General features: G+C 43.1%; 1 protein-coding gene across 1 annotated transcript in view; it reads left to right on the top strand.

Moving 5' to 3' along the window:
- ITGA5 (integrin subunit alpha 5) overlaps positions 1-26,570 on the top strand; it is a 91,346-nt gene that overhangs the window by 39,020 nt on the left and 25,756 nt on the right. Inside the window, exons 4-16 of the mRNA XM_026713773.2 lie at positions 5,060-5,183; positions 7,045-7,106; positions 7,255-7,300; positions 8,742-8,867; positions 10,623-10,667; positions 11,502-11,545; positions 13,791-13,847; positions 15,855-15,907; positions 16,296-16,504; positions 21,687-21,878; positions 23,460-23,505; positions 24,109-24,216; positions 26,505-26,560. Coding sequence (XP_026569558.1) covers positions 5,060-5,183; positions 7,045-7,106; positions 7,255-7,300; positions 8,742-8,867; positions 10,623-10,667; positions 11,502-11,545; positions 13,791-13,847; positions 15,855-15,907; positions 16,296-16,504; positions 21,687-21,878; positions 23,460-23,505; positions 24,109-24,216; positions 26,505-26,560 — 1,168 coding nt within the window. The remainder of the gene's footprint in view (positions 1-5,059; positions 5,184-7,044; positions 7,107-7,254; positions 7,301-8,741; positions 8,868-10,622; positions 10,668-11,501; positions 11,546-13,790; positions 13,848-15,854; positions 15,908-16,295; positions 16,505-21,686; positions 21,879-23,459; positions 23,506-24,108; positions 24,217-26,504; positions 26,561-26,570) is intronic.

Here is a 26,570-nt window from a genome sequence, read left to right as displayed (position 1 = left end):
CCACAATTTTGAGCCCAAAATTTATGTTGCTAAGTGAGAGATTTGTGAAGCGAATTTTGCCCTGTTTTACGACCTTCCTTGCCACAGTTGCTAAGTGAATCCCTGCAGTTCTTAAGTTACAAACACGGTTGTTAAGTGAATCTGGCTTCCCCTTTGACATTGCTTGTCAGAAAGTTGCAAAAGAGGATCACGTGACTCCGGGAAACACTGTAACCGTCATAAATACGAACCAGTTGCCAAGCATCTTAATTTTGATCCCGTGGCCACCAGGATGCTGCAACAGTCGTGTGAAAAATGGTCACAAGTCACTGTTTTCATGCTGTTGTAACTTCGAACAGACACTAAATGAGCTGTTGTAAATTGAGGACTACCTGTACAGATTATTATTCTGCTAAATTGCAAAAAAAAAAAATTTTTTAAAGGCATGATCAAGGAAAATTGAAACTCTGGCTTAGCGACTACTAGGCTAGTTTTTCTATTGATAAACATGCTACAGGTAGAACTTACAACAGTTTTTTTTTTTTTAGTGACTGTTCAAAGTTACAATGTCATTGAAAAAAAGTGACCTATTGCTGTTTTTCACACTTGCGACCATCGCAGTGTTCCCACGGTCACATGGTCAAAATTCAGGTGCTGGGCCACTGATTCATACTTACGACGGTTGCAGCGTCTCCCAGGGTTACGCGATCCCCTCTTGCGACCTTCTGACAAGCAAAGTCAAAGGGGAAGCCAGATTCACTTAACAACCATGTTATTAACTTAAGGACTGCAGGGATTCCCTTAACAATTGTGGCAAGAAAGGTCGTAAAACGGGACAAAATTCACTTCACAGTAGTCTCGCTGAGCAACAGAAATTTTGGGCTCCATTGTGGTCATAGGTCGAGGACCACCTGTACTTATTTTCCAGTTGCCAAGATTGTCCCGTGTTTTCTTCAAAACAATTTATATTTTATTTTCGGCTTCCAGACTTTTAGAGAACTCCCTCAGAAACAAGGAATTCAGGATTGGATGTCTTCGGAATATGTTTTCATTTTTTAAAAGTGTGTGTGTGTGTGTGTGTGTGTGTGTGTGTGTGTGTGTGTGTGTCAAAAGATAAAGGTTTCCCTGTCCAATGTCTGACACTAGGATGTGGTGCTCACCTCTGTTTTTTGGGCCTTATCTGGAGACATTTTCCAAGGTCATATGGCCAGCATGGCTATACGCCAAAGACACACGGAGCACTATTACCTTCCCATCCAAGTGGTACCTATTAATCTACTCGCATTTGCATGCTTTTGAACTCTTCGGTGGGCAAGAGCTGGGGCAAGGAACAGGAGCTCATCCTGTTGCAAGAGCAGTCTTTTATTACAATCCTGCTTTTAAGAGAGCATACTAAATTATGTCCATTAAGTATACATTTACAAATCCTGTGGAACTGGCCCGTTTGTAAAATTGATCTTATCTAGATGCAGCATGTTGGTAACCTCAGCTGCGAATCTTACTGTGGGGTTTTGTCCCGTATGTGCTGATTTCTTTTTTAACCACGTGTACTGGTGAGAGGAGCCTGTACAGGCTGAGTTATCCCTGATAGTTTAGACTGCAAAGATAGGAAAAATACATGGTACAACAACCAGCCCTGCCATTAGCCTATCTCTTGCCTTGTGATTTTAGGGTAGAAACAGATTAACTCTTACTGCTTGCTCTGTCTTTTAAACTGTCCCATGTGATTTCTCTAAGCACTTCAAAAACTGGATCATGGTCTGGTTTAGGGAGCAACAGGAATGTGCCACGCTGAACCTCATGGCAATACGAGTCCATCTTTGTGGCCTGAACTAGCTTCCATCAAGGGTCTCTTTCTGAGCTCTGAATGACAGGAGCCAGTGTGATGTCATGGTTAAAGGCGCTCGAGAGATGCAGGGTTATGCCCACTCTCGGCCATGGAAGTTCCTTTTTGAATGATTTCAGAAAATTCTCTCTTTACCTACCTCAAAGACTTGTTGTTTGAGGGAAAAAAATGAAGAAGGAGTGCTCTGTATGTGACCTTAAGCTCCTGAAGGAAAGAAGGACAGGCAGGGAGGGATAACAAGCCAAAAATAAAATCAGGGAGTTGGAAATGTCCCTATCTGTTGTTGTTGTTTTCCCCTTTTGGTACAGGTTGGTAATCCAGTGTGCAACCTGAATTTGAAAGCTGCCTACAAGTACCCAAAACTGCAAGTGGTTTTGCAGCCTGCAAAAAACCAATGTGACTCTCTGATCTTCCAATCAATACGCCTTTTTCTATTACGCACACAGACCAGGCTCTGCTCTCCCCAAATTGCATTGACTTCCAGTTTGGCATGATCCCAAATGCTCAGATTTCTCAGCAGTGGCCATGCTGGCTGGGGAATTCTGGGAATTGAAGTCCACACATGTGGAGATCACTAGCGTTAAATAAAAGCTTCTCTATAAAGTCAGTTCACTATTGAAGATGGCCTAGGCCAAGGGTCTCCAACCTTGGGAACTTTAAGGCCTATGCACTTCAACTCCCAGAATTCCTCAGCCAGCTGGCTGAGGAATTCTGGGAGTTAAAGTCCACAGGTCTTAAAGTTCCCAAGGTTGAAAACCTCTGGCCTAGGCAACTTCTTGATTGACCCTTTCCATTTTTATTCCTTTGGGAAATATCTGTTCTTCTGCCCTCAATGCTATCCTCGAGTCAGCCTTCCTGCCGTTTTCAAGGAATTGGCTTCTTGTCCAGTTGTTTGTGATAAGAGACGAGAGTTATCTTAGGTCCTCTTTGAAGCAGCTGAGTATTTAAAGATAGCTATCAAGACCTGCTTGTTACATTACACCCAGCCTGTCTCCTTTGTGGCAGGGCTATTCAACAAAAAAGAGGCTGCCCCATGTTTTAGGCTGCCAGCCTTCCAATCAACAATATATGGAAGGATCTAAGTTGTTGCAAATTCCTGTGGGTGTATAAAATGGCTTTATAAGGCCCATTGTTTATTCTCTCTGCTTGTTGTGTTTTCTTAAAAAGAAAGGATGCCCGCAAAGTGTATACATTTCATTCATTGTTCTGCTTGTGCTACTCAATGGGAGGGGCAGGTCTATACAGGGTGATGAAATTGAAACCAAGACATTTTGGACTGTGGAGAATCCTTCTCAGATTCCTCCTCCCCTCTTTCCTCCCCCTCCCCCCACCACATTTGTCTTCTAAATCAGGGTTGTCCAAGCTTGACAGCTTTAAGACTTGTGGATCTCAACGCCCAAGCTGGCTGAGGAATTCTGGGAGTTGAAGTCCCCAAGTCTTAAACTTGTCAAACTTGAAGAACCCTGTTCTAAATCTATTGATCGCAACATTTGGAAACACTTTTTTTCTACTCACGGAGGCTAGAAATGTTGTAGTTTAAATCCTGTCGCCACTAGCAATGAGCAGAGAGGCTGTTTAACCCAAATCCCAAAAGGGAAGAAGAGATAAAGGAGTGGCTTTTGTGTTTGTCATCAATCTAACATCACTTTCTAGATTTAAAAAAACAACAACAGAAATTTGTCCCAAAAAGTTTAACATGAAAAAAAATTAATATCATTTCTGCCTTAGCAAAGGGTTGGACTAGAAGACCTCCAAGGTCCCTTCCAACTCTGTTACTCTGTTATCTTGAAAGCTGGTGTGAATAGACTACTAGTCTGAAGACTGTAGATCATGCCAATTCATTCCAGGAAGCCTCTAACAGAAATTTGGAATGAAGAATGTTTCTCTGGCCACTTGAAAGGAGAGGTCTGAGGTTTTCATTCAATAGATTCTTGATTACTATATGTCTAAAAGAAAAATCTTAGAAAAGATTTTCATTTATCAACATCTATGTTTAATTTTACCTGCCATTGATTGCAAGGGTTCACGGGTCAACAATGCTATTGCGTTGTTGTTTTTTTCCCTACTTCAGTCGTCACTTGGCTATACTGCAAATTGCTATTTCAACTTTCCAATGCCCTAAATTCAAGAGAAAGAGGGATATAGCTAAAAAGGCAATTTCAGGGGGAGGCAGGAGGAAGAGCCTTCAGCTTTTTAAGCATGTGGGTTTGGGGTTTGGCACCATTGTACAAAGAAGAAATTCCTTTCTCTTCTGGTGTCGTTGGGTTCCTCCTCAAAGTAGATTAGGGACACATTTTACTTTATGATCTGTTTGCTTGAACTATAAAGGTAAATAGAAAGACAGGTAGATAGATTTATTTTTACTCGAATTTGATTTCAGGGTGCTTTGCAAAATCAAATACTCAAAGTCTGAAATACAGATTGTTCCTGTAAGAAACAAATGAGAGTAAAAAAGTAGAAACAGTCCCAGGAAGAAGCACAAGCTGGGATTTAGCCAATGGTGAGACTTGTAAGCAACTTCTAAAACTTGTCAGCTTTAGCAGAGGCTGTGCTGGGAGGTCTCCAAGCAGTATTTAGACGTTTTAAAAACTTATATCCAAAAGGAACTCACATTGATTAACAAAGATGCCTTAACAGAGTTTTAAAAGCACTGTCAAATTCATCCTGCTTTAAACAAATTGCTGCCAGTGATGAGGCTAGCGGGATGAGCATGGCTTTATTTTATTAGACAGGACTGAATCAAGGCATTTGAATGCTTCAGATGAAGAAGCGGTTACTAGCCATCTTCTTATTCCATGGAAGTAACATGACTTTTGTCAACATCAGCAACGGAGCAAAATTTTCCATTGCAACTTAAGATACAGAGATAGCAAGGTTGTGTGTGTGTGTGTGTGTGTGTCTGTAGGCCACATGGCCTTCAACATCTGTCTTCTACCTCCTAACATCTGCTGCCTGAGTTGGCTGCCTGAGAGGAAGACTAACCCTTCACGGGAACTGATGTTCAGCATGGGATAAGAACTCATTTGCTTGTGAATGAAAGTGTTGGAAAGGAAGTTGGTTGTGGGAGAAGCTATAGAATAGTGAAGTTCTTAAGGTAGGGTTTCCCTCTGGTAGGGCCTGGCCTGGCCCGATCTAATGACAACAGTGGAAAGGTTGACTGCAGGTTAGATGTTACTCGTTGACCCTTGAGCTCTCTGCCTTTGCTTACTAGGCTGATTTTTTTTTTCCTACCAGGCCTGTGCCCCCTTGTACAGCTGGCGGACAACTAAGGATGAACCTCAGCGCGAAGTTGTGGGCACATGCTACCTGTCAATCAACAACTTTACTAAATTTGTGGAATATGCTCCTTGCCGTTCAGGTAATATGCGGTCTATGAGAGAAGGGATTGATAATTAAAATATTATTGAATAACTTCATCCTCTAAAATAATGAATAGTCAATGAGGAGGGGTGTCCCAGGACATCTGGCCTGGATCTCCAACCTTTGAAGTCTATTGGACAATTTGAAATATTGAGAGCATGCTGTGTTCTCTCTTAGAAAATGGCTGCAGTAGGAGAGCTTGCTCATTTACGGAATGGCAGCTGTGGTCCATATCTCTACCTCCTTTAGTCTCTCCTCAGAGAAAACAATCATTATTATCCCTCTTCATTTTTGACCTTTCTCTGAACAGATGATCCAGATCTGAAAGCCTGCTTTAGAAATGTAAAACGTCAGGTGGAGCAGGGACAAGTAAATATTGTGTGGGGTGTCTATAGTACACTGGCAATGCTAGATTCACAGGCTGGGGGTCTTTATGGCATATTTTGGAGCATGGCACAATTTGGAGAAGGAGTTGAGGTGCTGGCCTAGAAACCAGGAGACTGTGAGTCTAGTCCTGTCTTAGGCATGAAAGCCAGCTGGGTGACCATGGGCCAGTCAGTCAGTCACTCTCAGCTCAGCCCATCTAACAGGGTTGGTGTTGTAGGGAAAAGAGAAGGTAAGTATATTGGCCACCTTGAGTTATTTATAAAAATAATAAAGATGATTGATAGAGAGAGAAAAAGAGACAGAGACAGAGAGAGGTGTTGTAGGTCTTCTTAATGATGCCTCCCAAATATTTGTTGTGTGCTGCCCAGAGTTGCCTTTGGTGAGATGGGCGGCTCTATAAATTTGATTAAGAAATAAAAATGTGAATTCTAAGCCATAATCCCAAAACACGTATGTAAGCACTACGGGAGTGTTGTTCCATGCCTGTGCCTTTTGGAAGGCAAGACACAACCAGTGCCTCTTTCCAGATGGCATTGAATTAAAATATTGTTTTAAACGCTTGCTGGAAGAAATATCTTTCTGTCATGACTAGGAATGTGGGAATCTACTTGCGGAATGAAACATTCCTTTGAACGTTCTATTCCCCTCTGGACCGTGCCACTCTGGGGCAGTATGATTGTTTCTGAAAGTAAATTCTCTGAATCGGAAACAGTTTGAGGTATCCTAGACATGGTCTTCTGGACAAAACAGGCCTGTTTCATGCCCAGACCACACCCAGTATGTCTCAAACTGCTTCCAGTTTAAATGATTTAGGTACTTCTAAAAACCACCAGACCACCCCTGGGATGGCACGGTCCAAAGGAGATTGGCTAATCCAAAGGAGAAGCAGAATATTCCATTCTCAAATAGAAGAACTCGGCCCATCCCTGCTCGTAGCTCATCTTTCCACTTTTATCATTCAGGAAGCATTAATGAAGTGTTTAAAGAAATAAATCCCACTATGTTATTAAAATAAGCAATTTGCGTATGGCCCTTTTTTTTTAAAAAAAAGCTCTGTACTGCAGGATGGAAAATCTGTGGCTCTCCTGGTTGTTAATGAACACCACATGTTCCCCGTGCCTCATGCTCAGTCATTATTATAACGAAGCTTTGCTCGGTTTATATCAGATTAAATGATGAGTTTAGTCTGAGAGGTAGAGAAGCCAGGGGAGTAGAAGAGGTAATCCTGAATTCCTACTTCTTGATGCCTTTAAGTGGGAGTTTTATCCTGAACCTCCTACAATAGATGTGTGCCTCTATGAGCAGGAAACACAACGGAAAGACATCTCATTGAAAAATCCAAGCTGCGATATCAATGGGTTTCTTACATTACCCACATAAACTCTTGTTGCACCATGATTTCATGCCACTCATTTCTTGTTCAGCTTCTCTGAATTTCTCAACTCTTTTCTCCCACACATCCCTTCTTTCAGATTTGAACTCACCTGCAGGACAAGGCTATTGTCAAAGTGGTTTCAGTGCTGAATTCACAAAGGTGAGTTTCCTTCCTTCTTGAGTGTGGGGCAATGTAAGGACAATGCACTTTAGGTTAGGACTTTTAAGGACGATATCTCCAACACATTAAGGTAGAGGTGGTTAAATAAGAATTTTGTGGATTTTAAGAAATATCTTTCTCTCTGCAGGCAGGACGAGTTCTTCTTGGTGGCCCTGGAAGCTACTTCTGGCAAGGTGAGTTGGCAGCTACATCTACCTACAATTGCACGATATAGGTTAGAGGCAGGCCTCCTGGAGCATAGCTTGGTTTCATCTCTTTCACCTTCAGCCCAGGCTACAGTAGGAAACGGTACTGTAAGGAATTTTAATTGGGCACAAAGGAAGAGAAGAGAAAAGACAGCAGAAGCAAAGACTAGGGAGATTTGTATGTTTAAAAAAAATACTGGGAATTTGTGGTAATGGCTAGAAAGATGTTTCTATGCCCGGAGAGAGGTAGATGCTGCCATTTTGTCAAAGGGGAATCGGTGTTTGCAAAGCTGATCTAACAGAAATGCGAGAAGCCCTTAACTTACAACCGCAGCGGAGTCCAAAATGTATGCTGCTAAGCGAGACAGTGGTTAGGTGAATTTTACCTCCCCATTTTACGATTTTTCTTGCTGCAGTTGTTATGTGAATCACAGCAGTTATTAAGTTAGCAACATGGTTGTTAAGGGAATCTGGCTTCCCCTTTGACTACACTGGTCAGAAGTCGCGAACGGCGATCACATTGCAATCGTCATAAATATGAGTCCGTTGCCAAGCGTCTGAATTTTCATCACATGACCGTAGGGATGCTGCAGCAACAGTCGTTAAGTGTGAAGAACCGTTATGAGTCATTTTTTCCAGTGTCGTAACTTTGAACAATCCCTAAATGAACTGAATGTAAATCAAGGACTACCTGTCTTCTTTCCTTTGCTTCCATGTGTTCTTTTCCTCCCTCCACATGGTGTCTGAGAACATATACTGGCTGACAAGAAGGGCCCTCACAGAAAATAAGTGATTTTGATTCAGAACTCTTATATAAATTTGATACAGAGAAAAGGAGGCCTCCATGGGATCGAGTAGAAACCCTTTTGGAGGGCTAGGAAGAGACTGGATTCTTTCCAAAGCATATTTCCCTCTGTTTATGTTACTTGAAATACATTGTGTTTTATGTATTCATTATCCGACAGTGTTTATTTGCCTGATCAGATAAATCTTATTATTCTTTGTCCTATTTTCGAGCGTCTCTTCTCATCCATGGGGGTTGGAATTCCTTTATTTAGTTTGAACAGGAAAGCGGCGGCTAAGATTCACAAATGGCATTATTTGAAATATGTATTTTGTTTGCAAGTTCCGTGTGACTGTTTGATAACCATAATCGCCAGCTGCCTCACATATCTGAACATGATCTCTGACAATCTTCCTCTGACATCTCTCAAATTTCGTTATGTTATTTCTTGCCTATTCCCGCCAGGAAACATGACACACACCCCTCACTTATTTCTCCATAGCAATTTTGTTGAAATAACTTGAGCTGCAAGACATTAACAGTTTTCCACACCTTAAGAGATTTCCAGCCTAAATGGGGATTTGAACCTGGATCTCTCTATTCTTAGTCCAAGGTGCTAATTGTTGACCCCTGCTTGCCCCTTAGGCCAAGTGTTCTCAGCAACTCAAGAGGCCATTGAAGAATCCTATGACCCTGAGTTTTTAAACGTTGTGGTTAGAGAAGAGCTCAAGACACAACAGGCTCACATCAAAGAGGATGACAGTTACCTGGGTGAGTTCAACAGAAAAGACAGATGATGGAGAAATATATCTTGACTTTGACAGATATATTTTTTTCCCATGGCGACTATCTGCTTTTGTTAATTTTGTATAACATGGATAGGAATCCTAATCATAGAACTGGTTCCATAGGACTGATATTTCTCAGATGTTTGACTCATTTATTTATGTATTTTTATCCTGACTTTATTACTATTGTAGTAGTAGTTGTTGTTGTTATTATTATTATTATTATTATTAATCTCTCAGTTAGCCAGATGTTCAGACTGGGTTTGGCATTTTTGTCTACCTAGCAAGACCTTACCAAGGACCTGGGATAGGCAAATCTCGATGTTTGACGGTGTTACAGATATCATTATTATTAAATAATTTGATATGACTTACTTACCTAATATTCCTTCCTTCTCCTTTTTCTTCCGCAATAACCCTGTGAAGTGAATTGGGCTGAGAAAGAGGGACTGGCCCATGGTCACCAGCAGGCTTTCATGCCTAAGGCGGAACTGGAATTCACTGTCTCCTGATTTCTAGCTTGGTGCCTTAACCACTAGACCAAACTGGCTCTCATCCTCAGCTCTGTTTATACCAGGATTAGGCTGGTGGACTCCCAAAAGTCAGATCCTTAAAGCAATCCCGCCTTGTTGTCCCTGATTCCAAGGAGATCAACGCACACATACAATTCAACTGTCTTCCCCAAATTGAAAATTCCAGCTCTCTCCCCAATAGAAAACTCAGGCGGGAGCCTCATTTACAGAGTTGGAAGGGACCTTGTAGGTCATCTAGTCCAACCTGAACTGCAGCACTTCCCTCAACAGGTCTTTTGCTTGGTTCTTCATGCCTGTAGGCAAAAAAGAACATAAATGGAACCAGTGATGTGCCCCTGAGGTGCTCTCTTCACACAAAAGGCCAGGCTGCATGAAAGCACTGACTACGGTTTATACTGGCAGAGAGGGTGAAAGAGTTCTTGGCTTGTCTGATTCTCCTAGGCCAGAGGTCAGCCACTTTGCACACTCTTTAAGTTCAGAGAGTAAAGCTAATTTAATCAAGCCCATGGACTTGTGAGGTGACTCGGAGGTCACTGTAAACCACAATCAGACAAGATGCTCTGTGTGACCTGTAGTTCTTCATTTCTAAGGGGAAATGTTGCTTCTGATGTGTATCATTCCTTAAGAGTAAAATTCATAAATTACTCATCACAGTTGTCCTAGAACAGTCTTTTCAATCTTGGCAACTTGGAGATGTGTGAACTTCAACTCACAAAATTCCCTAACTAACAAGGGAAGCATAAACTGGCTGGGGAATTCTAGGAGTTGTAAACCAAACCTCTTCAAGTTCTTCCAAGGCTAAAAAAAGACTGTTCTAGAATATTGTAAATACTATGGATTTCTTTTGTTTCTGATTGGCTGTCTTTTCAGGGTAACAAACCAATGAGGGTTCACACTGGAATTGAAATGAGCTCTATTCTATGAGTTGATCTTTCTTTGGTGCCAAATGGAATCAGTTTTGCACCTTGTGATTGTGTTTTTTTTCCCCATTACAAAGCACAAGGGACTGACCATTCCGAACACAACTGAGATGAGGCTGCTTAGGTGATACTGAGTATAGGTTGCATTCCTGGCTAAACCAGGCTAAACCACAATTATTTTGTGATTTAGGATTCTCTGTTCTGCAATGATAACGGGACCCTCCAATGGTCTTGGTTAGCGACAAATTGTTATCCATTGCATAATTCCTTGTGTTTTGTTCCTAGGCTATTCTGTGGCTGTAGGTGAATTCAGCGGAGATGCCACTGAAGGTACTAAAGAGGCTTGAGGGAGGACTATCACATTCATTGCTGTGGGAGATAATACATGCATACTTTGGGGAGGAATAAGAAGCTGGGACTGTATATAAGCACCAATAATACACAACTTATTTGCCTTCCAAATGAAATGCCAACTAAATTTGCCAATTAACCCTTTTCTAAAATAAAACATTTTCAGATTGTCTGTATCATTCAATTGCTGTTTCTTGGCTGCTTCGTTTTGATCAACAAAAATGGTGGTTGCCTCTACTTAGGAGAGAAAATGTTGTTAGGATGACTAACATAGATTACCTTCTCCTCCATGAGGAGTAGAAACTTACTTTGCGTTACAGGGTAGTCTTCAACGTATGACCATAATTGAACCTGGCAATTATGGTCGTAATGGTCGTAAATGGGTCAGCATGTGACTAGGCCTGATTTTATGACCTTTTTGAGATGGTTGTTAAGTGAACGCAGCAACCGTAAAAGGGCATGCTGTGGTCGTTAAGCGAATACCATGGTTGTTAAATGAACTCTTCATTTGCTAAGAGCCGTTTTTGCCGAAAACCAGAAGTAAATACTTGGTTCTGGCAAAAATGTCATAAATTGCAGTCACATGGCTGTGGGATGCTACGTACAACTTTAAGTGTGGCCTGGTTGTTGAGCGCCCCAAATCCTGTCAGGTGACTACAGTGAGTGGGGGCGGCCATTGGAACTTCAGAACTAGGTCATATAAGTCGATTTGAGGAGGGGGGGCGGTCTGTCATAATTTTGAATGATTGCTAAGTACAAGAACCCACGCTCTAATGCCATATTATATATCTGGTATCCCTTGGTTTCTTGCAGATTTTGTGGCTGGTGTTCCCAAAGGAAATCTCACTTACGGATACGTAAGAGCCATATTCATGTCATTTCTATTCTTTCTTTCTTTTTCTCACTGTTCTCAAAAAGTCTGACATCACCCCTTCCTAGAGCTGCTAGCTTTGGTCCTATAATACTATGGAAAGCTACTTGGAGGAGGCCATGGGCTGGTGCAGCATGTTGACTGTTCTCGCATATTGCTGAGAATGCACCCAAGCTTACAGTTTTCTCCAGGTGTAATTTAATGCCAACCTTCTCCCAAATCATTATGTGTCTTGAAAACCACTTCCTATCTTCGGTTCTATTCAATCAAAGCATTCGTGTTAGCTGAAGTATCTGCCAAGGGAGTATAATAAACTCTTCTGAACGCCTGAGCCATAAACTGGGAATTCCCTCTTTCCCCAAAATTTGCCCGAAGCCAGATTGAAACAGAGTCCTTTTCTCTCAAGAAATATATTATCTCTGTACTGCTTGGAAGCAGAGTTTTTAAAGTGGCAAAAGCCTCATTCTAATCTTAATGTGGTCTTTTTTGGGAGCTTTATGTACAGCCCTCTCTTCTTCAAAAGTATAACCACCTGATCTTCCTGGATTTGGTAGCATTGCTTTAAAACAAAGGGTCAGGGGCAAGTTATTCACTTCCCTAATACTTGAGCAGCATTATTTAACAGGGCTGGAAGGAGGGCAATGTACTATTGCAAAGGTGAAAATCCCATTATTGTTATGTCTGACAGCATTCTCAGGTTGGGCTTTTGCTGCCATGGCATCAGCTGCTGTGTTGTGGGAGTAGGTCCCTGTTTCTCCTTCTGCTCTGCATGCTGGGCTTGCTTGCAACAAGGACAGATTTTCTTAGAAACATCAGCCCTTTCCATGACCCTTAGTCATCAGCTGTACTGTTTCCAGATAAATAATTAAAGCTAAGTGAATTAACCTGATCACACGCGAAACAAGACATTGCCTTGTGGCTATGTGGGGTTGGTTCCTCCTTCCCATCTCCATTTCATGGAACCGCCTGTTTGTTGTGGATCCCCGTTGGCTGCTATAGCAACCGATGTATTTCTAAGGAGGAGGGGAATGTAGGGGCCCCAAAATAAAGAAATCTGATTTTCCTAAGGCGCTTTGATTATGGACGAACACAGACCTATGATGTGGAAGTCATGTTGGGTTCTTTCTTTTACCGCCTTCAACTTGTGACCTGGCTTCCTAGCCTTCTCTTCCCTTGACGCTCCCTTCTCCCAAATAACTTCGCTGTCAGTTTGTTCAAATAGGACATTTGACAGGAACCTCAGCTACCAAATCCTGGATGACAGAGGGCTTGTATTAACAGCTGCTTCTTCTCAAGGTTTCCACAACGCAGATGTGCTAACTCAGTGGCTTTGTGACCTGGAAGTGACACTTTTTAAAAAAATAATAATAATTCAGAATAGATCTCTAAATTCAAAAAAAGAATGCTTACCCCAAGACGATCACCTCCCAATTTCCTCTACTAATAGTTGGGGAAAGGGCAAGAAAAATAGGCAAAAAAAGTTCATATGAGAAGAGGGACATGTTATGGTCATTTGAATGAAATACAATTAGTTCTCAATTTACAACCTCAGTTGAGCCCAAAATTACTGTTGCTAAGTGAGACAGTTGTTAAGTGAATTTTGCACCATTTTATGACTTTGTTTGCCATAGTTGTTAAGTGTTTAAGACTGCAGTTGTTAAGTAAGTAACACAGTTGTTAAGTGAATCTGTCTTCCCCATATACTTTGCTTGTCAGGTGGTTACAAAAGATGAATGCATGACCCTGGGAAACTGCAATCTTCATAAATATGAGTCAGTTGCCAAGCATCTGAATTTTGATCCCGTGACCCTGCGGATGCTGCAACAGTCATAAATATGAAAAGCAGCCATAAGTCACTTTGGTCAGTGCCTTTGTAACTTCAAATGGTCACTAAACAAACTGTTGCAAGTCGAGGACTACCTGTATGTATTTTTTAAAAAAAAACTACAACTGTAGCTGGGTGTCCAGATGTGCTTCTAGATAAGATTACTCTCAGCTGTACCAACCCAGATAGAAAATACTGTGATTGTTTCACCTCATTAATTCATTTTTTGCTGGGTGGGGGAGCAGCTAGAAGAAGCCATGAGTAGAGAAAACTGCTTTTGTATCAAGAGAAACCATTTAGATTCCTCTTCACAAAGCTAAAAGCATTTAAGGAATTTCTGTGGAGACATGATGTTTGATGTTATATCTATTTTTGCTGTCTCTCTCTTTTTCTTTTGCCCCACCAGGTAACAGTTCTAAATGGAAGTGACATTCGACCATTATACAACTTTTCTGGAGAACAGGTGAAGAGATCCATTTGTTACACTGAATTGATTTGGGCCCAGCCTTTGAAAAAGCCTCTTAAATCAGAATAATTTGCTCTCCCTTACAAGATTATATGGTCTCCTCCTAGCAGACCATGGTGAACTGCTAACTGAGGCTTATAGATAGTCCTTGACTTATGGGGGCAACTGGGATCAGAATTTCTGTCACTAAACAATGCAATTGTAAAGCACAACTGCCCTGTTTAGCAACAGCAAACGTCTTCTAAACAACAACAAGGAAGTCCAGTTGCTTCTTGAATAAGCACCTTTGGGACAGGTAGAGAGGGAATGTACACATAAGCAAGTGGCTGGCATAATGCAACCCCAGAGGGGCTGGGTGCTCCGGTCGAGGAGACTTATCCCAATGACTTGCAATTCCTACCGGCTTTCCTTTGACTTTCTGGGGAAGCCAGCATGCAAGGCTACAACCGGCCTTCATGTGATCATGGGGAACTTGGCAGTTGGTTGTCAATGTGAATGGGTTGCCAAGCATCTCCGTTGTAATCATATGATGGGGGGAAGTATGCTGGGACAGCTGGAACTCCCAGGTTCATAACCCCCATTCATTCAGTGCCATTGTAACCTTGAACGGTTGCTGAATGATTTGATTAGGAGAGAAAGGCACACAGATGAAGTAAACTTTCCTTGTAGAGCACCCATATCCCTCCTTACCTTCTCCACTACTTGAGGATGATAGCAAAACTACAAAAAAAAAGTGTGTTTGGATGGTCAATTCTGTTTTCCGAAAATCTGAGCTTCCATTTCAATGTCACAAGTGTCTTATTTATTTATATTTATTAAGAATTTTACATGAAATAAAAGACAACACTAAAGAAAGAAAGAAAGAAAGAAAGAAAGAAAGAAAGAAAGAAAGAAAGAAAGAAAGAAAGAAAGAAAGAAAGAAAGAAAAGGGGGGGGAAACCAAAAGGTTGGAATATAATGACTTCCAACCTTCTCTTCAACAAATAATTGCAATCTTATAATCTTCTCTCCCTCTTAAATGTTATACAGATCCCCCCAGCCTCTCATTTAGTCTACATCTTTATTAATCCATAAACCTATAAATCCTCATATCTTTTTTTTCTTCTTTCAGTAAAAAGTCCACACAAGGTTTCCCACCTTTCAGAAAAGTTTTTATTTTCTCCATTTAGAGCAAATTCTAACATTTTCCCAATCTGTTCCTCTGCGGTAGGGATTTCATTGTTCTTCCATCATTGACATAAGCTTCTAGCCCTTATGTCGGTGAAGATATACTCAAAGCACAGAGCCTGTTGATATATCAGGAGTGGAGAGTGGGGCTGACAAACTTTTACAATAATGGGAGAATGCCTGCATAACCCCAACTTTTATGGCACAGTTCCAACTTTCATGGCATCTAAGTGTAAGATCATAAGAAATGGGTTTTTACACTGTAATTGTTTCCTGATACAAGTTTTGAAGTACTCTCTGCAGGATTTTGATTTTTTTTCCTTGCCTTTATTTATTTCTTTGTTTATATTCCTGTTATTTATTTCTCAGATTTACTGTACCATTGGTTACTGACCTCTCTTGGCCATAGTTCACTATAATACCTCAGAGGCCTGCACTTCCAAGAGGGGGAAGGTACTTTCAGCTAAAATGAACTTGAATGTAGTGCATTAAGGCATCTGGTGAGTTTGAGTAGTGGAAGCTGAGTAGAAGTGAGGAAATTGTGGCCTTCACGACTCCCATCATTGGTCACTATTGGCCATGTTGGCTGGAGCTGTTGGGAAGCCTGCAGTTTGACATCACTTGGGAGGCCACAGTGTATTTATCCTTGTCTTGTAAAGCCTGACAACTAGCCTGTTGAGAAAATTTCTTCCTATCTTCCATCATGGAAGAGTAGTAAGGACAGGTATGAGGAAGTTGTAGGAGTAGGTCAGGGAAAATGACAGCTCCAATCTTCCGTGATCTCAAAATGTCTGTACTATCCTAACATTTCTTGATCCCTATCACTTGTCTCAACAGATGGCTGCCTATTTTGGGTATTCTGTGGCTGCCATGGATATCAATGGTGATGGGTGAGTATTGGGCTGCTTAGTCAACAGTAAGCTTGGGGTGGGGTGGAAGCAGCTCTTCCCAGCTCCTGAGGAAATTGGATGTGATAACAGATTTAAGTTTGGGTGATGCACACCTTACAGAAATTGCCTAGAAAGTGAAATGTCCATCTGCAGAGAAGACTGAATTATAGGGAGAAACAGTCAGGGCATGATGAACGAGAGGGTCCGGTGTATGTATCCCATGTTGGCTGAGAATTCTGGAAGAGCAAGCATGCTGAGAAAAGCTAATCTAGATCTCTTTTCTCTCCCTCTTTTGGGCAACTCTACAATGGATCTCAGCCAGCTGTGATTTATCTCCCAAAGCTTGGGGGTTGATTGTTTCATTTCTCCCCTCTCTCCTGCCATGCAGACTAGATGATTTGCTGATCGGCGCCCCCTTGTTTATGGAAAAAATGGAAGATGGCTGTGTTCAGGAGGTGGGCAGGGTCTATATCTACCTGCAAAAGACATATGGCATGGAGCCAGGTGCCTCAGCTGTATTGACCGGTGACCAAGAGTTTGGCCGCTTCGGCAGTGCTATAGCCTCATTGGGAGACCTCAACCAGGATGGCTACAATGGTACGAAAATTGGATAGGAGGGGCATGGCATGGATGGGGAAAGGAATAGGAGGTCTCCGGGTTTGAGTTGCCTCCTTGGCTAAGATGAATTGTCAACGTATGCTTTCACACAGAGAAAGGAGAAGGGAACATCCAGCAGCTTATTTGCAAACCAAAGATTTCCATTACTAGGGTTCTGATTTGTTATTAAATGCTTTCCTTTCCTCGGGGTTCATGGAACAGCTCATTAATTTTCACCTTATCTTAGTTCACAACAAGAAAGTGATGCAAGATCTGCGTTCTAGTTAAAAGGATATTGAGACTGAGGCGTATTATTGGATATCTTCCAAACAACTCATAATTGAGATGGAGGCATGTTATTTTGGGGTAGGATAGGAGTTGGGAATCAGTGGTGAAATGCTACTGGTTCAGCCCGGTTTGGCTGAACCAGGCCTAACCTATAGTAAAAAAACAAAAACCTCCAATGATCAGCTGAGAGGAGAAATAAGAGAAAAGCACAGGATCAGCCCTCCCACCAGCCCCTGTGTTTTTCTGTTCTTTATCCCCTCAGCTGATTGGTGTGGGTGTTTGAAAAGCTGTGTGCATGTATTAGGTTTGTGTGAAGTGTACAATCACCATACCGGTAGGAAAACTGGTAGAATCCCACCACTGATGGGAATCGAGGGATTTTCCATCATCCTTGACCATTAGTCCTACTTCCAGTGGCTAATGGGTGTTGGAAACCCAGCGTTATCCAGCGAGTTACAGGACTCTCCTGGTGTATGTCTTAACAATGGAAGCACATTTCAGTCATATTCCCACCGAGCCAAAAGTTATCTGCATGCTTTTCCTGTTCTGAATGTGCCTTCTCATTGGAAGGAGGCAGCTGAGAGCTAATTTATCGGGAAACTTTGCTTTATTTGCATGGAGGGTGACTAAATCCATCTCGTTGAATGCAGAGACACAACAAAACTATCTAATCTCTGGCAGAGACATCTGGAGAAAGGCAGGCTTAACTGCCAGGAGAGACAGCAAGGAACTTTCTCTGCGGACATTTTCAAAAGGGACTGTAGCTTGTGTCTCACAGATAAAAAATTCCCAGATGTTATTCTTTCCCTTTCCTGCCTAAAGGAATCTTAAATAGCAGGATATCCACCTGAATTTTTGCCAGTTGAAAAAGCCATTGTGGGCTAGAGGACGCAACGGTTTGACTTGGATGAAACCGTGTGTGTGTGTATGTGTATGTGTGTGTGTGTGTGTGTGTGTGTGTATATGTATGTATGTATGTATATATATATATATATATATATATATATATATATATATATATATATATATATATATGTATATTTGTTTTCTGAGGTTCTCGGGTATTTGTATGTGGATCTTTGGTTGTTGGGTTTCTCCTGCGTAAGATTCGAGTATCTAGGCAACGTTTGAAGAGTCTCATTCATCATCTTCAGGCTTCTGTCTCGCTCGTGCTTCTCAGAGTGATGTGAGATTGCAGCTGCTTCTTCCTTTTAACTGCTAGTGGGGTGGGACTTGATTGGGTGGGGGCTTGGCTGTGTTCTGATTGGGTGGGGTGCTCATTGGTTGTGTTCTCATTCACAGCCAAACCCCCTACCAATGAGAACACACCCCCACCCAATCAGAACACAGCCAAGCCCCCACCCAATCAAGTCCCACCCCCACTAGCAGTTAAAGGAAGAAGCAGCTGCAATCTCACATCACTCTGAGAAGCACAGAGCCGGAGACAGAAGCCTGAAGATGATGAATGAGACTTCATCAAACGTTGCCTAGATACTTCGAATCTTACGTGGAGAGAAAACCCGAACAACCAAAGATCCATATATATGTATATATATATATATAATATATAATATATATATGTATGTATGTATGTATGTATTTATTTATTTATTTATTTATTTATTTATTTATTTTTGGAGGGGGCAGGGATAACACTAGCGATAAGAACATATGCTTTACAGGTGAAAAGTCCTAAATTAAGTCACTGGTATGTTGCTGGCCAAAGTCTGAGAATGTGGTCTCAACGCCGGTCAGAAGATGTTGAGGAAAAAACTAGGCTTCTAGTTGGATTTCTTGGAAGCTTTAATTCCTTTCATTCATCACATGGATGCCCTGTAGCTACCCATATTCTATTGCAACAGGAAAAAATGACTGCCAGCTTTCAAAGGAGGAACTGGGATAATCTGGATGGTTGGGGCTGGTGAGGACATCTAGCAAGGGTCCGTTTTTCAAGCCAACATCTTGTCAAATTGTATTTCCAGAAATTCTCTGTCCTTAGTTCCCCTGTTACAGGTAACTGAGCTCTAGGTGTGAAAAGCTGGCCCTTTGCAGAGTCCAATCCTCCTCAGTTTCTTAACTGCAATTCCACTCTGTGGAGAAATTGTTGGATCAACCTGATGGCAAAACTGAGGCCTGGGCTGGACTTAGGCGGGGTGGAGGTAAATTTAAAGTGGTACAAAAGGAGCACAGGCAGGAATAATTTAAGCAGAAAGAGGGGACTGAAGACTATAGTACAGGTAGGTAGTCCTCGACATAACAAATTGTTCGTTTAGTGACCGAAGTTACAAAGGCACTGAGAAAAGTGACATGACAGTTTCTCACACTTACAACCATTGCAGCCATCCCCATGGTCATGTGATCAAAATTCAGCCGCTTGGCAACTGACTCATATTTATGACGGTTGCAGCGTGATCACCTTTTGCGACCTTCTAACAAGAAAAGTCAACGCTGAAGCCAGATTCTCTTTAACGCTGACTTAACTGTAGTCAGTGGTTTAACAAGTGGGGAAAGAAAGGCCGTAAAATGGGGCAAAACTCAACTTTCTCGCTTAGCAACAGAAATTTTGGGCTCGATTATGGCCATAAGTCGATGACTACCTGTATGCATATTCCAGATAGCATGGGATTCGTTATCGTTTTAAACAGCCTTGCTTTTTATAATGGCTGCCGGAGCATAAAGAGGGGAATCCTCCTCCTCCTCCATATTGATGGGCAAAGCTGGAATCCGGATTCAGCCGAGTAGGCCTTTGGGCCCGCTCTTTTTCACTGAAATCCTCAGCCTGTCTCTGTGACAGAAGAGGGAGTTGTGTGTTCCACTGCTGCCATCTGCTGTCAGGTCTTTCTAATACAGCTCCCCGTCAGATTTCTACTTTTTTTTTTTTCTAAACACCAAAAAAATAACACTATGCCATCGATTAAGACAAAGACAAGGCACAGTCTGTGTAGGCACTTTGGATGGCGGAACACAACAGGTTGCCAGATGGGGACAAGGGCCAACCATGGCTGCTGTGGGCTATTCTCCAGAAGCCTTCTGATACTGTCAGAGGAATGAAAACAGCAGAGCATGCCTACAAAAGGGCAGTGGGTTACATCAATGTGGCTCTGCTTTTCAGCCCTCCCCTCTTGTCTTCACGCTGTGGATGCTGCTGATTACCACCCTAGTCTACTGGTTAGAGGACCTCTGTATCAGTGGTGGGATTCAAATGTTATACTACCGTTTCTGTGGGCGTGGCTTGGCGGGCTTGGCAGGGGAAGGATACTGTAAAATCTCCAGTCAGAGGTGGTATTTGCCAGTTCTCCGAACTACTCAACATTTCCACTATCGGTTCTCCAGAACTGGTCAGAACCTGCTGAATACCACCTCTGGTGGGGAACCATGGTCCTTTTTTTGGAGTTGTGGACTTCAACTCCCAGAATTCCTGAGCCAGTCATGCTGGCTCAGGAATTCTGGGAGTTGAAATCCACAACTCCTAAAAGGACCTAGGGCAGGAGTGTCAAACTCACATCCTCACATGATGTATTACAACTTTTTCCCCCTTCGCTAAACCGGGCGTGGGCGTGGCTAGTGTGTGATGCATCTGGCCCATGGGCCGCAAGTTTGACAGCAACCAGCAGCGTCCACAGGGTAAAGATAAGAGCCTTCTTGCAAAGTGGCCCTGATGGCTCCATTCCAGCCTCTCAATTGGTTGCTCTGGCCGGCCACTCTACCGGCTCTTATGTATTGTACGGAGAGAGTCCTTGGAGGGCTACAGGGTGAGGTAGCTTTGGCATCAGATAGATAGCTGTATAGGGAGGCCCAAGGGCCAGTTTGGATTGTGTTGCTCTGCGGATTTTCTCAAAGTAGGCGGAGGGATGAAGGAGTTTCCCCTGTAAGGCACACAAGAAAAAAACGTGTATTGTTTCCTTAGGCTGCCTTAGCAGCAGATCCTCTCGGGCCTCTCCCAATTAAAGATCACACATCTCCTGTGTGAGCCTGATGAAGCAATCAGTCTCATCTTGAAGCTGCTGTGACAAGATTCCCTGGCACTTCTGGGCCCAGTCTGGGAAGCGGGTGGAAGTTGATAAATGTTTTCTTTTGAGAAACTAATGAGGGCCTGATTTCCTGAGATCTGATCCTTCAGGCTACAGCCCAGTATGTCTAAGGAAGATTAGCTCAAGCGTAGGGTAGAATGAAGTCCTGTACCTTGACAATGCTCAATTGTGCCATTTTGGCCCCCTGAGAATGTAAATAAGCTTATGCAGTTCCATTTTGCTCTGATTGAAATGTAAGCAGATGAGAAGTTCCAAATTGATTTGTCTACTGTCTACCTGCTAATCCAAGTCGTGGTGTAGCTTCTAGGCCAGGGGTCTTCAAACTTGACAGCTTTAGGTCTTGTGGACTTCAACTCCCAGAATTCCTCCTCCAATCATGTTAGCTCAGGAATTCTGGAAGTTGAAGTCCAGAAGTCTTAAACTTGCCAAGTTTGAAGGCCCTTGTTCTAGGCCAGGGGTCTCAAACTCAATTTACCTGGGGGCCGCTGGAGGCAGAGTCTGGGTGAGGCTGGGCTGCATAAGGGATTCCACAAAAAACGTTGTTAAAAAAATATCCTCAAATGTTATACTTTCATATCACGGTGGGGGCCACAATATATCATCCTGCGGGCTGCAATTGGCCCGCGGGCCATGAGAATGAGACCTCTGTTCTAGGCAGTCTTTCAAGAGATCATCTGGAAGTCTCACTCCATGTTTCCACAACAGGATTTTACATATATGTTGGCTAGCCTATCCTTCCATCTCCTTTTATCCACTATACACACACACGCACACACACGCACACACACACAGGTCATCTTGTCTTTTGTTTCCTGGATTAATCCTACAAACAGTGCTGCTAACACAGGCGTTTTTTCCCACAGATGTGGCCATCGGAGTGCCATTTGGTGGCACGGCAAAGCAAGGAATGGTCTATGTGTATAATGGCCAACACAATGGGCTGCACCCCAAGCCGTCTCAAGTATTGCAAGGCTACTGGTCACCCGGTCAAGTCCCCGACTTCTATGGCTTGGCTTTGCGTGGGGCCAAAGACCTGGATGGAAACGGTTACCCAGGTGAGGATGACCTGTGAAGAAGTAACAGAACCACATCTGAACTTGGGAGAGTGCATATTTGGCAGGCCTGAGGCTGCAGATATGATGCTTAACATCTGGTGAGCTCTTATACAGGAGCATTAAATATGTGTATCTGGGGTATAACATAGCTGCTTTAATAAAACCCCATATTTCTATTGCAACATGTAACAAAAAAAAAGCACAGTACGAAATACTTCTGTTCACTGTTCAATAACTATGTCTTCATCTTAACAAATTCCATTTCCTTTCTCATCTAGAGGTCTATTTTTTCACCCTCCAGTTGCTGTAACAGTATCTTGGAATGGATGAGGGAGATGTTGAGGGGGTAGCAGCTGCATAGGGAATAGTCATAGTTCACAGCTGCATAGGTTGGAGAAAGAGGCTCAGAAGGGATACACCCTCTCCAAGTACACAGATTGTAAAAGAGATGGCCACTCTTACATGTCCATGAGATCTTCTAATCTTAGATTCATAACCTATTAGCTGCATCAAGCATGCAGAGAGGACTCCTCCAAATCACATAGTTGGAGTATTGAGGCAGCCTTATCTCTTGAAAGTTAGTTGTAATTGCTTTGAGGCCTTTTCCACAAATGTTGAGTGTGTCTGCAGAAATATTCCTTCCAGACCAGTGGTTCTCAACCTGTGGCCCATGGAGCTCTGGAGGGGCCATGATGTCATCACAGGGGCTTGAAGAAATGTTATGGTTTAAATCTTGAGTTAAGTCTCGGGCAGGGGTGGGATTCTACCGGTTCAGCCAGGTTAGGGTGAACCGGTAGCTCCGACAATCAGATGTGAGATAACTGCTTTGCTCGGATGATCAGCTGTTGGGTGCACCCACCCGCCCCAGCTCTGGTCTGTGCTTTATTTCCGGGTTTTCCAGCTCAGCTGATTCGCATGGCACAGCGGATTGCCGCGCATCAGCTGTTTTACACAAGGGCTCACAGCAAAAGGTAAGTTACAAATGCTGCGCGATGCACGCGCTCACCAAACCGGTTGCTACACCAGTTGAATCCCACCCCTGGTCTAGGGTTTCTGTGGCCATGGTTCATGGCCACAAAAGATCTTTAAAGGTGGGGAAGAAAATATATTTCTGTGGTGAAGAAAAGGTTGAGAACCACTCCTCCAGATAGAGGCAGTCATGCTCCAATGATTGGGAAAAGGGCCTTGAAGCAACTGCAGCAAACTTTCCAAAAAAAACCCAACCCCACAAGTGCCTCGATGCTCTAAGCAATGCATTCAGGTTCTCTGCAGGGCCATAATACAAAGGTCATTCATTCTCTGTGCTAAGGATGCTGTTGTTTCAGCTTTATCTCAAAAGGAATCATCTAGCTAGCCCAGTGATGACATTTCGATGTGAAAGGCCACCAGGATTCCTTTCAGCACGCAGTGTATTATTTTTTCCCCTGACAAATGACTAGGTTTCACAGTATGCTATCTGGGCAAGCAAGGTGTGCTTTTTCCTCTTTTGCGTTCAAAACCGCTTCCTGAATTTGTTTGACGATACGCAGTCACCATTTTCTGCCAAGTGCTCAGCTGACTGTCTCCTTCTTTGTCCTGCAGATCTAATTGTGGGGGCCTTTGGAGTGGATAGAGCCATGGTTTACAGGTAAGTAAAGTGACTGGAGGCAATGAAGATCAGTCTTCTCCCCAGCCCTGTGCTGTCTGAAGCATATGGGAGCAGAAATGCAATATGTTTAATGCACAGTAGATTGAAGAAAATGATAAAGCAAATTTCCCCTGGAAAAAGTGATGAGATTATGACTCCATTCCAGGTTATATTTCTCTTTCGCCTCTTCCCTCCTCCCTTCCTCTTTCTTTTCTTTTTTTCTCTCTCATTGCTTATTGGGTTTTTTTTTGGAACACTCAGACATATCATATGACTTGGCTGTAACCCCACCTCTTCTGAAACTGCCGAGACAAGTCATGAATTAGGGTGACTCACAAATCACTGAAAAGGTCCTCCTTCTCCATGTATACCAATCTGCTTTTGAACTCCTACCCTAACCATGGGGCTGCTGCCACCTTGGGTAGCTGTCTCCAAAGACTTTGTAGAGGCAGAGGTTTGAGCTGACTTTCCTCAGCCAAAGTGACTGTCTTGCCAAGCTCGATAATAACTAAGTCAGCAGTCACATTCCTAAGTCGCTCATTTCTCATTCCAAATAGAAAAATTGCTTCCATTCTCTCCCTTTCCTTATGCTTCCTACCACAGAGGACGCCCCATTGTTCATGCCAGTGCCACTCTCAGCATCTTCCCCACTATGTTTAACCCCGAGGAACGCGCATGCACCCTGGAGGAAACAGGCACCCCTGTGGCATGGTGAGTAGTGATCCCGGAAGTCCCTTCTATGGCTCTCTATGGTTGCAGCCCTTAGATCGTATCTGAAGTGTTCTCTCCTCAGTTCTCAATGGTTTACTGAGGGCTTGTGTTTGTAGAATATATAGCTGGGCTTGTTCATTTTTATACCAAGTTGGGCATATATGAGAAATATAGATTGAACATATTTAAAAGAAGTCCGTTTGCCCATTTTACAGGTAGTCGTCAACTTACAACAGTTCATTTAGTGACTGTTCAAAGTTACAACGGCTCTGAAAAAAAAGGGACTTATGGCCAGTTTTCACCCTTACAACCTTTGTAGCATAGACATGTGATCAAAATTTAGAGCTTGGCAACTGACCCGTATTTATGACGGTTGCAGTGTCCTGAGGTGATGTGATTCCTTTTTGTGACCCTCTGACAAGCCAAGACAATGGGGAAGCCGGACTCACTTAACAACAGTTTTAACTAATTTAACAACTGCAGCGATTCACTTAACAACTGTGGGCAAGAAAGGTCCTAAAATGGGGCAACACATGTGTCACTTAGCCAGACACATTTTGGGCTCCGTTGTGGTCATAAGTCGAGGATTACCTGTATGCAGTGGGCTGATCTGTATGTTAGTGGATAAAATAGTGAGAGCAGAAAGAGGTGCAAGTGGTTGTGACAGCTGTCGTTGCCAACAGTTGTTATATTTACCTGTAGGCTCCTGACTCTATAAGTTCTTCTTTAGGCATTCCTGCAGGAATTGATTCTGTAGTTTGGTCTTCCCTCTCTGCAGGTGTTGGGGAAGGCTGTTTATAGAATCCAGAGCCTCAAATCCCAGCTAAGAATTCTGGGAGTCCTGACCAGTGGTGGGATTCAAAAATTTTTACGACCGGTTCTGTGGGTGTGGCTTGGTGGGCGTGGCAGGGGAAGGATACTGCAAAATCCCATTCCCTCCCCACCCCGCTAATCTGCTTTCCAGCTCCGTTCTCCTGTGCAGGGCAACAAAAGAAGACCCAGCCGATCAGCTGGGACTCGGGAGTCAGAGAACAGATGGAGGTGGGGCCAGTCAGAGGTGGTATTTGCTGGTTCTCCAAATGACTCAAAATTTCTGCTACCGGTTCTCCAGAATTGGTCAGAACCTGCTGAATACCATCTCTGGTCCTGACCATCTCAGGGGCATAGGATTAGGAACACTGACTTAGTTACCTTGCCTATTTCCACTCACTCTGTTCAGCGCTACCTAAAAGCAGGAGCCCTTTGGAAGGAACCATCCAAAGGTGGAGGGATGTATTCAGGAAGAGGCTAGACAGCTGTGTGCCTGGGATGTGTGCCTGGGACTTGCATTCTTGCACACATCTGGGGGATGATGGCTCTTCCATGATTCCATGACTCTAAAACAGGGGTGTCAAACTCATGGCATCATGGCAGTGTCATATTATGTTTCTGGACTTTTTCCCCCTTTGCTAAACCGGGCGCATGGGCGTGGCCAGCCTGTGACGCATCCGCCCCGTGGGCTGGGAGTTTGACAGCCCTGCTCTTAAAAGAAGAAGAAAATGGTTGTTTAGTGTGATATTTTATGGCAGGGGTGTCAAACTCACATCATCATGGCATCGTCACGTGACATATCGCGACTGTATTCCCCTTCGCTAAACTGGGCATGGGCGTGGCCAGCACCTGCCTCATCCAGCCCATGAGTTTGACAGCCCTGTTTTATGGCAACAGTGGAATAGGTTATCGCAGGACATTTTCAATTTATCACTCTGTGCTAAAATAACATGGAAACCGGCCAGGTGTCTTGTAGATTTGATCTAACTAAACAATGCTAGTTTTCAGTCTGTGACAGAGATAGTGGGGGAATTTATTTACAGACAAGAGTTTTTCCAAGTGCTCAGCTCCATGGGGTTATCCTGACTGCTGATGTTTCTGAAACGTGTTTCTGAATTGGGCGATTGTCCAGCTCATGACCCATCTGGGACCACATGGCCGGAAGGCGAGGCTGAGTCAGCCAGACAGGGTCCCACCCATCCCTCTTTACCCCAATCAGGTGTGATGACTTTATTTTTCTCCACTGTTAACAACCAGTAAAGGTCCCTAGAATAACTTCTTTTTCTATCCTTTCTCCTTGTTTTTGTTGTGACAAAATGCTTTTCCGCTAATGGGCTCAGCCCAAACCATTCTTTTGAAATGGGCCCATATTTTTCAGCCTGTTCAGCTCTCTTGTCATCAGAGTGCATTGTCTGTCACAGATTTCTTATATTGTCTCATTGCTCCTTTTTCTCCCCCCCTCCCCTATGTGTCAACAGCATCAACTTGAGCTTCTGTTTAAATGCATCTGGAAAGCACGTTCCCGATTCCATTGGTGAGTAAAT

This window comes from Pseudonaja textilis, chromosome 2 (genome assembly GCF_049901715.1).
Source record: "Pseudonaja textilis isolate UNSWEBS1 chromosome 2, rPseTex1.2, whole genome shotgun sequence".
Classification (NCBI taxonomy): Eukaryota; Metazoa; Chordata; class Lepidosauria; order Squamata; family Elapidae; genus Pseudonaja; species Pseudonaja textilis.
The sequence above is the reverse complement of the archived record's forward strand: the minus strand, read 5'-3'. Positions and strand labels throughout refer to the sequence as shown.